Genomic DNA, 12500 nt, shown 5'->3' on the forward strand with positions numbered 1-12500 from the left:
GTTGTGGCGCTCATCTCGCTTTTAGGCCAAGGGAGCTGGCGTTTGTCCACAGACAGCTTTACAGGCCATGTGGCCAGCATGACTAAACCGCTTATGGTGCAACGGGACACTGTGACGGAACCCTTAGTGTACAGAAATGCCGTTTACCTTCCCGCTGCAATGGTACCTATTTATCTACCTGCACTGGTGTGCTTTCGAACTGCTAGGTTGGCAGAAGCTGGTACAGAGGAAAAGGAGCTCACCCCATCGTGGGGATTCGAACTGCCGACCTTCCGATCAGCAAGCCCAAGGGGCTCAGTGGTTTAGACCACAGCGCCACCTGCATCCCTACAAGCAGAACGGCACTATTAGACACAACCCTGTAACTGGAGGCGTCAAGGATCATTGAGCTATAACTCCACTCTATTTTTTGTCATGTTAAAGCAATAGCTTTGGATGGTGGAAATGTTCCAGTACTCATCGAAAATACTTATCCCCAGTCTTTATTATAAATTGAGCCTCCACCTCCTCTGGACCTACCTCATAACCACTGATGGTAATTTTGACAGAGACGCTCAAAGGCTGGTTAGTTACTCCCGCCACTGATTTGACCAGTGACATAAGAAGCAGTGGGAACCACACGATGCAGATGAGCACAAAGACAATGAAACCTCCCATCCCGTATTTCACAAGCAATTTCTTCTTCTGACCAGGAGGCTGGGGGTATTTCTGCAAAATGGAGAACAGGAACAGAGCTGTGTGCATACTCTGCTGATAAAAAAAAATTAAACCCCCAACTTGTGCATCAAGGTAACGCAAACTCAGCATTCTGAAAAACAGAATTCCACACATTTGCTTAATTTGCATATATTTGACTAAGGTAAAGGTAAAGGGACCCCTGACTATTAGGTCCAGTCATGACTGACTCTGGGGTTGCAGCGCTCATCTCGTATTATTGGCCGAGGGAGCTGGCATACAGCTTCCAGGTCATGTGGCCAGCATGACTAAGCCGCTTCTGGCGAACCAGAGCAGCACATGGAAACGCCGTTTACCTTCCCGCTGTAGCGGTACCTATTTATCTACTTGCACTTTGACGTGCTTTCGAACTGCTAAGTGGGCAGGAGTTGGGACAGAGCAACGGGAGCTCACCCCGTTGCGGGGATTCGAACCACTGACCTTCTGATCGGCAAGCCCTAGGCTCTGTGGTTTAACCCACAGCGCCACCCGCGTCCCTATATATATGACTATCCTACATATATTCCACTCAGGGCCAGCCTTTTGGCGTTTGAGGCAAACCACAAAATAACACCTCCCTCCCCACCAGGGAAGAGGAAGGGAGTGATAATCTACACCAGGAACAAGGAGGAAATAATGATCTACGCTGGGATATGCTGACCCTTTGGGTCCTGCCGCCTGAGGCAGTCAGCTCACCTTGCCTCATATCTTTAGGTGCCCAGCACAAGCATTTCTCTTTTGCTTGGGCTGGTTAACATCCAATGTCCTTTTACATGTGTCTTTGTGAGAGGGAGTTATTGCGGGCCACATTCTCTGCTCAAAATATGAGCAGAGAAATGTAGGCTACATTCCATCACAGAGTTAGGCACACTTAAACTTGTTGACTTGTGGCAGCCAGACAAGAGAGACTCGCCACAGTCATTGCTCCTGATAGACTACTTGGAGTCATCTTGATTGGCGGGGCTAATGGTAACCCATAAGCAACAAGACTCACTTTCTCAGATTCTCTCCAACATTTCAGGATGAAAATGTTAGCATAGATATCCTCCACACAGATCCAGCTGGAGAGGCTGAGTGTGGTGTCGGTCCAAACCCAATCCATGGCAGCCCTCAGTTCTGTCAAAAATGGTATCAGGCGAAAGCTGCACAGAAGAGGAGAAAGGTGGCTAGTTAATGGGGCAATAAGAACCCAAAACAGGCAAAGCCTGTCTACAAAAAAAAAGGCTTTCCCAGTATTGTAAGAGTGATACAAATTCTAAAACTCTGATGCCCTTTTGTTGGCATCCATCTGTCTTGAGTGACAATGGAAGTCAAACTGCTGGGGAATCACGGCACCTGCTGTGGCTGCAGAGACCAGTAACTCATAACTGCTGCCTCCTGCATTGCTTTTGCTGTCTTAGCAGCACTGAAGTGACCTCTCTGGGACTGAAACCAGCTTGGCTGCAGAAGTTGCCAGAAGGTGGTGCACAAGGAACCATCCAACTGTCTTAGGGACTCCACTCTGGATTTTTGCAGGGTTTACTCCATAGCCCTTTCTTCTCCTGAAGGTATCTCAGAAGGTAGCAGAGGTCAAGGACCAGAGTTTTCCTTCTCCAGGAAGGCTACCTTCCCAGGTTGATGAGCCCCATCTGCCCCTCTCTTCCCTCCACAGCACACGCAGAAACCACCTCCTTGACCGTTGGACCCACTCTTGGTCTTGTCCACTCAATCTACTAGAGCTTGTCTTTGCATATAGGGGGAGTCCCTAACTCACTGAGGATTTGTGACTCGTCTGCTACCCTCACCTGGTTCAGGCAGTCAGTCGAAGCAGTTTCCCGGGGTGTGGCCGCTACCGCACACCAACAGCTTCTAGGAGCCACAGGTGAGATCCGAGTGCAGGGTGGAAACCAAAAGTTGACAAACTATCCCAGAAGGAGCACGACGCTTCCCCCTACATATTATACCCACTTCAGAAGTCAGGGAAACCCTCTGGCATTGCATAAAAGCCCAATTGTGTCCTAGTCAATGGGGCGATTAAGACCATTGTGCATCTGCTGTGGCCTAGTGATGGCCAAATTGAGAGAGCTCTAAGAGGGGTTCAGACCAACTTGTGGAGGGCAAGGATATCACTGGAGACTAGTAAGCATGGCTATATGCCACCTCCAAGATTAGAGGCACCAGGCCTCTGGGGGCCAGCTGTTGTGGGACATCAGACTACTTTATGGGGCAGACGCTGCATATGGAAACACTTGGCAGATTGTGTGTGTGTGTGTGTGTGTGATACACAACCTGCTCCCCTCATTTCCAGTGTGCAAACTGCTTCACACTTCTCATTCCAGCCTCTTCTATGCAGGCTACATGGAGAAATCCTAACTTGCCTAAGGCCGCCCAATAATGTTTGCAGCCAAGCAGCTGCTGGAACACACAACTTCAGGAGGTATCTCAAGCCAGCAACTGCCTTCTGCCCTCTAAGCAGGTTAAAGGTAAAGGTAAAGGGACCCCTGACCGTTAGGTCCAGTCACGGATGACTCTGGGGTTGTGGCACTAATCTCACCTTACTGGCCGAGGGAGCCGGCGTACAGCTTCCGGGTCATGTGGCCAGCATGACTACGCACTTCTGGCGAACCAGAGGAGCACACAGAAACGTCGTTTACCTTCCCGCTGTAGTGGTACCTATTTATCTACTTGCACTTTGACGTGCCTTCAAACTGCTAGGTTGGCAGGAGCAGGAAACGAGCAATGGGAGCTCACCCCGTCGCGGGGATTCGAATCACCAACCTTCTGATCGGCAAGCCCTAGGCTCTGTGGTTTAGACCACAGTGCCACCCGTGTCCCAGTTCTAAGCAGGTTACATTACTCTAAAAAAACTTGTAAAAATTTTTACAATGAAAAAGTTTTTTCCTAATTTTTACCATTACATAACTTTAGGCACCAGGCAAAAACATTCCTACTTTGCCTTTTTACATGGGTGAGATGTTTCAATCTAGTTTTTTAATTAAAAAAACACAACAGAATTGTTTTTTTCAATTTTTATAAATGTTAGTTTGTTTATTTGAGGGGCTGTGGCAAAAAAGGAACTAATAATTTTTAATAATGATAATGATAATACTTTTTTTTTTTACAAAAAATAGTAAATTGATAATTTTGTTTCACAGTACCTCAGTGTGAGATTGTAAGGACCTCTTTTACCTTACTATTCCATTTCCTATGTATGTTATTTCTATATTTATAGAACCCCTGAGGAATTATTTGTTCCAACACAGGCCTGCAATAAATCTTCCTTCAAGCACCTGGAGATTTCCACCCCTCATTTTTTCCCCATCAGCCGTTCTTTCTTGCTTTTGTGATTGGCTTGTTAACATAATGACTTGCGTTTCATGGGGATATTATTAGATTTCTCTGCCCTGCTTTATAAAAGTGCTGCTTACCCTTGGAATAAGAAGAGGTTTATGCAATTGTAGCTCTTAGTCAGAACGTTGCCCAAGACCCGTTCGGGGTAACCGCATTTGATCTGATAAGCCGACAAACCAAAATAGACACACTTGACCAAATACCACAGCTGAGCCACCGGATTCCTGTTAAACCTCCTGCAAGTAAACAAGAGAGATGTACCAATCTCCCTCTTTAACAACTATGACTAGTTAGAAGAAAGATTTCTTAGAGCATGGCCCTCCTTGAACTCCGCAGGCAAATGCAGCAGCTGTAAGGAGGAAGAGATTTCCATCCCATCCTGTGCCAGCTGCAGTCAGCGCTGCTTCCATTCTGCTGCAGTTCAGCTTCCACTGAAACCTACCTTATGCATCTTGCTATCCGCTATGGCCAAAATGTAATAGATTGCATACTTAATTTCAGTGTGTTTCAATGTAAAGGAAACCTCAAAAACAATGCAGAAAAGAATGCAGTAACTTTGGTAACGTTCACAGGTTATAAAAACAGAACAATGGCCAATACAACCTATGTTTGATCACGTGATTTCCATCCCTGATCTTGGCCAAATATGCAAATTGTTCCAAATTTTACTCCCATTTCCAATTGCGGTCTAGCCTGAGCATGCAGAGACATTTTGAAAAAGTAGTAACATCAGCTGTGTGTGTGTGTGTGTGTGTGTGTGTGTCTATGTGTGAAGGGGGGGGACTAAGCACTGACACATTCATTGCAATTCAAAGGAAATGCAATGCAAACGGGGTGGGGATGAAATTACCTATATATCATTTGTGAAATGAAAGCAGCAATAGCAGTGAATACTGATCGCATTTGCTGGGTTGATTTCTGATCTGGACATGGGACAAATAAGCAAACGTGGATGCTTCAGTTGAGATTCTTGCATGAACCTCTGGGTCCGTTCCAACTCTACAACTCTACGATTCTATAATCAGCGGTTTCTGCTCTAGTTTCTGTTTTTGTTGGAATTCTCTGGCATCTTTAATTTGCTATACCTTTCCGTTACTCCAGGCAAGATGAAGAACATCCAAAAATGGATGCCAAAGACGAGGGCAACCTGGAAAACACACTTCCCAAACATGCTCTTTCTCAAGTAGATGGCACGGTCAACTATCATCGTCCCAAACTGCAACAACAGCATCACCAGGAAAGCTTCAGGCACCTGGTCTTCTGAAAGGGACTCTGTGATGTCAGCGGCAGCGGAGTGTTTCTGAAAAAAATTAGAATCATTCGTTGATAACATGCAGGTGTGAAGAAAAGGAGCAAGCCTAGGCTTCCAGTCAGAGTCTATGGGCTGCTCAACACTACAAAGCTATTATTATTTATTGAATTTACATACTACTTTGCTACTACAGCAAAGTTGTGACATTTTAAAAAATCGTCTATTTTCTTGTCCAATAATTACAGGACATAACTAAAACAGAAGCAAGTCATAACCACAAACTCAAGGGAAGAAGCAAAATATACATCAGGAGGCTTAGAAGTACAGCCGTACCTTGGAAGTCGAACAGAATCCATTCCGGAAGTCTGTTCGACTTCCAAAACGTTAGAAAACCAAAGCATGGCTTCTGATTGGCTGCAGGAAGCTCCTGCAGCCATTCGGAAGCTGCGGAAGCCCCGTTGGATGTTTGGCTTCCAAAAATAGTTCGCAAATTGGAACAGTCATTTCCAGGTTTGCGACGTCCGGGAGCCAAAACATTTGGGGACTAAGCTGTTCGACTTCCAAGGTACAACTGTATACATTTCCATGAGCCACCATAGCCATTGAGGGCCGTGAAAATTTGTGTCTCAGGCTTTTTAAACCCATCTACCCGTGTACTATCTGAAACCAAAGGGGCACATTGGTGGGCAGATGTGAAATATATTGGCATTATTTTCCACTCTCCTACCCCACTATAGCTTCGACACTTTCAAACAGATTAGCAGAACAGATTCAAGCCTCCTTAAGAGTCTGGTGTCAAATACCTCCTTGGTTCTGGAACATGCAAAGTAATAACAAAGTGCTTTTGAGTACGATCCATCAAAGAACTTTAGTGTGGCAGCTAAAGAAACTTTGGAACTCCCTGCCTATTGATATCAGGAAGGCATTTTCACTGTATTTAGCACCTGCTAAAAACATTCTTGTTCAGACAAGCCTACCTAGAAAAAAAAATGATGTGAATTTTGACTTTCTGTATGTTTTAAACTATTGCTTGAAATCTTTCTTGATTTTATTGCTTTATCTTTTGGTAAACTGCTTTGAGGTTTGTTTTGTTTTGTTTTTTTATTTTATAATCAAGTGGTGTGTAAATTTTGTGAAAAAATAAATAAAACAACTCCTACACATTTCAAGCCAATTGGCAAACATTCAAGGCACCTGTTGCTTTAGTAACTAGCAAGGCGAGCTAATACTTACACCAAAAGCCCAGTAGCCGAAGATGACAATAATAAAATTAATCACATCAACCAGGAACATGAGAGCATAAACGTCACAGATTAGGCTGCATTCTGGATGAATAATGTCATAAAAGAATTGCCTTATGGGATGGTATATCTGAAGAGCGCTGCAAGTGAAAATTTATCTAGATCAGTCCGGCTGAAAAGGAGAGCCGTGTTTTTCAAAAGGGTCACCTACTTTCTGAAAGCTCAGTGGAATGTATGCTGCATGTCTAGCAACAAAGAGTTTGGCTGCATTTGTGAATCATCCACCATAGCTCGTAAGAACTTGGTCACATCCATACTATACTTTTAAAATCTCTCTTCTACCACTTTTAGAGCGCCCACCACCACCCAACAATCTTCAGAAATGCATCTCGTTAAGGGTGTCCTAACAGTGCTACGAGCGGGCTTTAGAAGTACAGCGTTGTTGCTGTGACCGCAGTGTTAAAGGTAAAGGTAAAGGGACCCCTGACCATTAGGTCCAGTCGTGACCGACTCTGGGGTTGCGCGCTCATCTCGCATTATTGGCCGAGGGAGCCGGCGTATAGCTTCCAGGTCATGTGGCCAGCATGACAAAGCCACTTCTGGCAAACCAGAGCAGCACATGGAAACGCCGTTTACCTTCCCGCTGTAGCGGTTCCTATTTATCTACTTGCATTTTTGACGTGCTTTCGAACTGCTAGGTTGGCAGGAGCTGGGACCGAGCAACGGGAGCTCACCCCGTCACAGGGATTCAAACCGCCGACCTTCTGATCAGCAAGCCCTAGGCTCAGTGGTTTAACCACAGCGCCACCTGGGTCCCTGACCGCAGTGTTACACACCCATAAAGCTCTAGGGCTGAAAGGAGGATCCTCAAGTCACAAATATTCCCAAGAGAAAACATGTCAAGCACTTTCACAAACTTTTTGTACCTGCTTCCTCATTAAATACTCATACTCAGGGGTGTAGGGAGGGGAGGTGGAGGGGGCGGGCCGCCCCGGTGCCACTCTGGGAGGGGTGACAAAATGGCCCCTGCCCCCCCAGCTGTAGAGTGGCCGAGGGCACGTGCAGTCCGTTTGGGCACTGCTCACACAGCGTCAGTAGGGGCTGCTGCACATGAGCGGCAGCCCTTATGGAGTGCGTATGTGCAGCATCCCGTACGGTTGCCAAACATGCGCAGTCTGTACGGGCTGCGCTGCCCCGGGTGCCGGAGAGGGTTCCTCTGCCACTGCTCGTACTCACAGAGTACCGGAAGAGAGCTTTTTAAATATAATCAACTACTGTATGTGGAATTTAACATTGTGCTGTTGCAGTCATTCATCTGCGTGGACATTGTAGCTTTGCAGATGGAACAACCCCCCCTCCCCACTCTTCCCTTCATTCCTTATTCTGGTGGCTCTCCCACCCCCTGAGCCAATTTTGCAGGCACTTCCTCAACCAATATGTGAACCGAAGTGCAGCTGTCCTTTGAAAGTCACACTACTCCAAATTTTGCAATGTAGTTCTCCAACCGAAGTGTACATATACAAGGCATAACTTGGCAGCTATCACACACGCAAAATGCTTTATAATAGGGAACACTGCCTGGGAAAATATCTTTATATGTCAACATTGAACACACACACAAATTTTACCATGGGAAATTTGCACTAAAATACTGATGAATTTTCACAAGGATTTTTATTTTTTTAAAAAGCTAAATGTTGCAGATTGTTGCAGCAACTGAATTGTGGACAACTGAATTCATGACTAGGAAAAGAAGAAACAGAGAACCACAATTTTCAGTTCCAGCCATACCGTAGCTTTGCCTCACGTTGGCTCTGGTGCCACCTACTGTTGGCCTCCTGACTCTACCCATCCCAAAGGGCACCAGCCACCATTGACACACAGATGTCAGCACCACAGTCTGTTACAGGGAGTGGAAGGTCCATTGATGACACCCATATTCCCACCCACCCACCACCTTGCCTCCAGCTCTGTTCATTCATTTTGCAACATCTCACTTTTTAATAGCTTTAAAAATAATAATAATACCCAATTTACATTTTAATCAGCAGCTTCTTTGCCTTCATCATCTGCCGTTTTATTGTTGCTTTAGTAAGTCTCTTCCTACCAGTGGGTTTTTTCCTGAAAAGGCTCCATTTCTTCTTGGCTTCCTCTGGAGTTTTGTCTGCCAAAAAAGAAAGTTAATCACAGCTCTCTATCTGGGAAGCGTTCGTTTCACGAGAGCAATACCTCATTTTAGGCTCTCACCAACTCATGTGGGGTCCGTCCGCAAAACACAAAACACTTGATCCGCCACCCACTCAGTCACGTTATCCGTGCTGCCAGTCCTCCAAGCATCGTTTCCAATGACCTCTGCATAATATTAAAATGGAAGCTCTTCTGCCAATATCTGCCCCAGAGGTCCCCCTAAAATGCTGGCACCGTAACAGTTTAACACAGGGAGGTCAAGTTTTCTGTTTCGTATGTGTAAAAGAAGTTCAGAGAACCCGGGGGGGGGGTGGATGGCCAATCAGCCATAAAAGGAGGAGGAGGCGGAGCAGGAACACAACAGGCACAAACAATTCATTTAAAGATCCCAAGAACATATGAAGTTGCCTCATCTAGAGTCCATTAGCTCAGTATGTTTTCCAAACTTTTTCCTCTTGGCCACACACACTTTTGGAATAAAAATCTGCTTCCGCGACACCTTTTTTTTTTTACTGATAAGAAATACACGGGGAAACCAAAAGAAACAACTCATAGCAGTGCTTGGTTTATATAACTACCTTCGTTGACACTCCTGGCGGCGGCTCTGGAGGGACTTGGGTACCTAGAAGAATAGTTTCCTCCTGATCCAGATGGACGTTCCTTCAGATGGCCCTTGTGCCTTTTCTTCTTTTGCCTCCCTGCCAGGTTCTTTTCTTCTTCGCCTGGTATACTGACACCTTGGGAATCCCAAAGTCCATAGCCCTGCAGAATGAAGTACAGTGAAACACATCAGTGAAACACAGGGACCACAAACTGCTTGAGGAGGAAGAAGAAGAAGATTTGATATCCCGCTTTATCACTACCCGAAGGAGTCTCAAAGCGGCTAACATTCTCCTTTCCCCAGCAAGAGATGATGATGGAGAGATTAGCAGAAAGTTGCTTGCTTGAGATTGAGGCCTGAAGCCCCTCAACTCATTGACAGAGTCCTCCCTGGAGGTGTCTCAGTGTTTATTTATTATTACTTTTGTATCCTACCTTCCCTCTGAAGAGTTCAAGATTCATCCCCACAACAACAACAACCCTCTTAGGTTAGCAGGGAGGATCCCCAAGAACACCAATATTTCAGGGCTCATGCCAGCGTAAGATCTGCCAGTATTGATTCAGTCAGCTGAGCTGGGATGAGGGAGTTACACTGGTGTATCTTTGATTGAGCCAGGAGATCCACTCATCCAGGTGTACCTTGGGTTTGGATGGCTCCCTTGCCTACCCATGTTGCCATCAGAATCTGACCGTTCAATGGAAATAAACATAAGTGGCAAGATAATAAGGTACAGTGGTACCTTGGAAGTTGAACGGAATCCATTCCGGAAGTCCGTTTGACTTCCGAAACATTCAGAAACCAAGGTGCAGCTTCCGATTGGCTGCAGGAAGCTCCTGCAGCCAAGCAAAAGCCGTGGAAGCCTCATCAGACATTCAGGTTCCAAAGAACGTTCGCAAACTGGAACGCTCACTTTCTGGGTTTGCGGTGTTCGGGAGCCAAAACGTACGAGTACCAAGGGGTTTGACAACCAAGGTACGACTGTAATAATATAGAAATGTGGACAACTGAATTTAAGACTGGAAAATGAGAAGCTGAGAGAAATCAAAACTGATGAATTTTGCCCATCCCTACTTATGACGAATCCTCCCTTGAGTAAATGTTAATGAGTCCGTGCTCTAAAATAGCTCCATAAAAGAATGGGTGCATTACCTTCAGGATATACCTGTGGAAGAACAAGGCCAGCAGTTGAACAAGATCAAAGTGCACGTAGCCATCCTTCTTCTCGATCCCAGCAATATTAGGCAAAGCAAGCGGCTCTTCCGCGTAGACCCCACAATAGGCCTTGGTGCTCCAAGGAAAGAATCCAAACTGAGAAAAGTATTTGACCACAACTGTTACCTGGCAAGGGAAGGGAAGTGCACAGTCCTCAATGATGCTGGATTCCAAAGGCAAAGGGCTGAGAATATGGGAACACAACCCAATTTTATTATGAGAAATCAACCCCCTGCATTTATTCCATTTATCTGACAATTTCATTTTCAGAAAAGTTTTGCGGAAATTGTATGAGGCCCAGCAGGGCCGTCTTAAGCGCCCCGGCGCCATGGTGCGACGAATCCCTCTGGCGCCCCCCCCGCCCCATTTCCCAGCATGGTGGGTTGGCGGGCGCAGCGCAGCTGCCACAGGCTCTGCTGCGCAGGGGGGCGGGCAGGCACAGCGCGGCTGCCGTGGGCACAGCCACCCAGTGGACCAGCCAACCAGCGGGCGGGCGCAGCTCGCGGCGCCCCCCTGGCGGGCCAGCGCCATGGTGCCCTGCACCACCCAGACTGGCTGTAAGGCCGGCCCTGAGGCACAGATTGCTGGATTCAACTGTGATATGTAAGTTTCTGCTCCATCTGTTTGACACAGGGCATGCTGGATGCCCTTAAACAAATTTATTTCCCAATGCCTTTAGCAGGGATGCAAAAGTCCAAGCACCTGGGTCCCATCAATCAAGGTGCCTAGATTGAGGAAGAGGGTTGGAATAAGGTTTCCCATCCTCCCTTATGTGGTAGAGTGGTTTGCCAGGTTGCCATCCTCTTCTATATATCAGGAATGGGGAACCTCTGGCAGCACAAAGGCTGCATTTGCTTCTGGACAACATATCAGTGATGGTAGGGGCTAGTGGGTAGAGCAACAAATATAAATATTATCTTAGTACAGAGGGCCAGATAGAGATGCTTAGAGAGCCACAATTGACGCCCAGAAGCATGGCCTAGGCCAGGGGTCTGCAACCTGCGGCTCCGGAGCCGCATGTGGCTCTTTTACACCTTTGCTGCGGCTCTGGAGCGGATACGAGGGGAGGAGGCGTTCGAGCCATGTGCCACCTGAGCCATGCGGCGGCGCCCGCCACGGCCGCCAGACACTCGCGCGGTGCCCACCGCCCGCCGGAGTCCACAACTCCGCTGTGCGCGTGCGCTGTGCAAAAAGGACGCAAGGTGACGTTAGCAGCCTGGGGAGCGTGGTCGGCCCCCTCCCTGCATCAGCCCCTCCCCGCCGCATTTCTGCAGCCAATAGGCTCACAGGGGGGCAGGGGTGGAGTTATTTATTTTTTAAAATGGGCACGCTTCTTCCCCCCCAGCAGCAGAAAAGGCTTGCGGGCTCGGAGCGCGTGTTTGCTGCTGCTGCTCCTGCCTGCGGCCTGCCTGTGGCCTCCTGCCGGCCTGGTCAGGAGATTGAGGTAGATGTATTAATCAATGGGTTGATTCAATATGAGGAAATTTTATAAGTTCACTTGATGGGAGCAACACACATGAAACCCATAGCTGCCAAGTTTTCCCTTTTCTCGTGAGGAAGCCTATTCAGTATAAGGGAAAATCCCTTTAAAAAAGGGATAACTTGGCAGCTATGATGAAACCATACAGGTGTCCTAATAAGGGAGTCAGAGTTTTGCCCATTCCCAGTAATCAAGGCAGCCCAAACTCATAAGGCAGTGGTTGCTGGTGCCCATTCCCAGTACTGTAATCAAGGCAGCCCAAACTCATAAGGCAGTGGTTGCTGGTGCCCATTCCCAGTAATCAAGGCAGCCCAAACTCAAAGTTATTTTTATAATGACGAGGATGACATTGGGCCCTCATTATTAATTATTATTTACATCAGGCACTGATTATGATTTATGGTACACTGGGGCCCTGATTAATTTTCTATGGCATTTTGGGGCATTGATTATTGGGCATAGCAAATTTTGCTATGGGGCCCT

At 46.8% G+C, this 12500-nt stretch overlaps 1 protein-coding gene across 1 annotated transcript in view; it reads right to left on the reverse strand.

The window, feature by feature from the left end:
* Positions 1–12500, reverse strand: part of LOC118088429 (piezo-type mechanosensitive ion channel component 2-like) — a 50851-nt gene that overhangs the window by 7088 nt on the left and 31263 nt on the right. The window contains exons 26-32 of the mRNA XM_035122080.2: positions 10475–10663; positions 9347–9486; positions 6530–6677; positions 5130–5344; positions 4122–4280; positions 1709–1856; positions 520–708 (exon numbers count right to left, since the gene is read on the reverse strand). Of these exons, the coding sequence (XP_034977971.2) occupies positions 520–708; positions 1709–1856; positions 4122–4280; positions 5130–5344; positions 6530–6677; positions 9347–9486; positions 10475–10663 (1188 nt within the window). The remainder of the gene's footprint in view (positions 1–519; positions 709–1708; positions 1857–4121; positions 4281–5129; positions 5345–6529; positions 6678–9346; positions 9487–10474; positions 10664–12500) is intronic.

Source organism: Zootoca vivipara, chromosome 7 (assembly GCF_963506605.1).
Source record: "Zootoca vivipara chromosome 7, rZooViv1.1, whole genome shotgun sequence".
Lineage (NCBI taxonomy): Eukaryota > Metazoa > Chordata > Lepidosauria > Squamata > Lacertidae > Zootoca > Zootoca vivipara.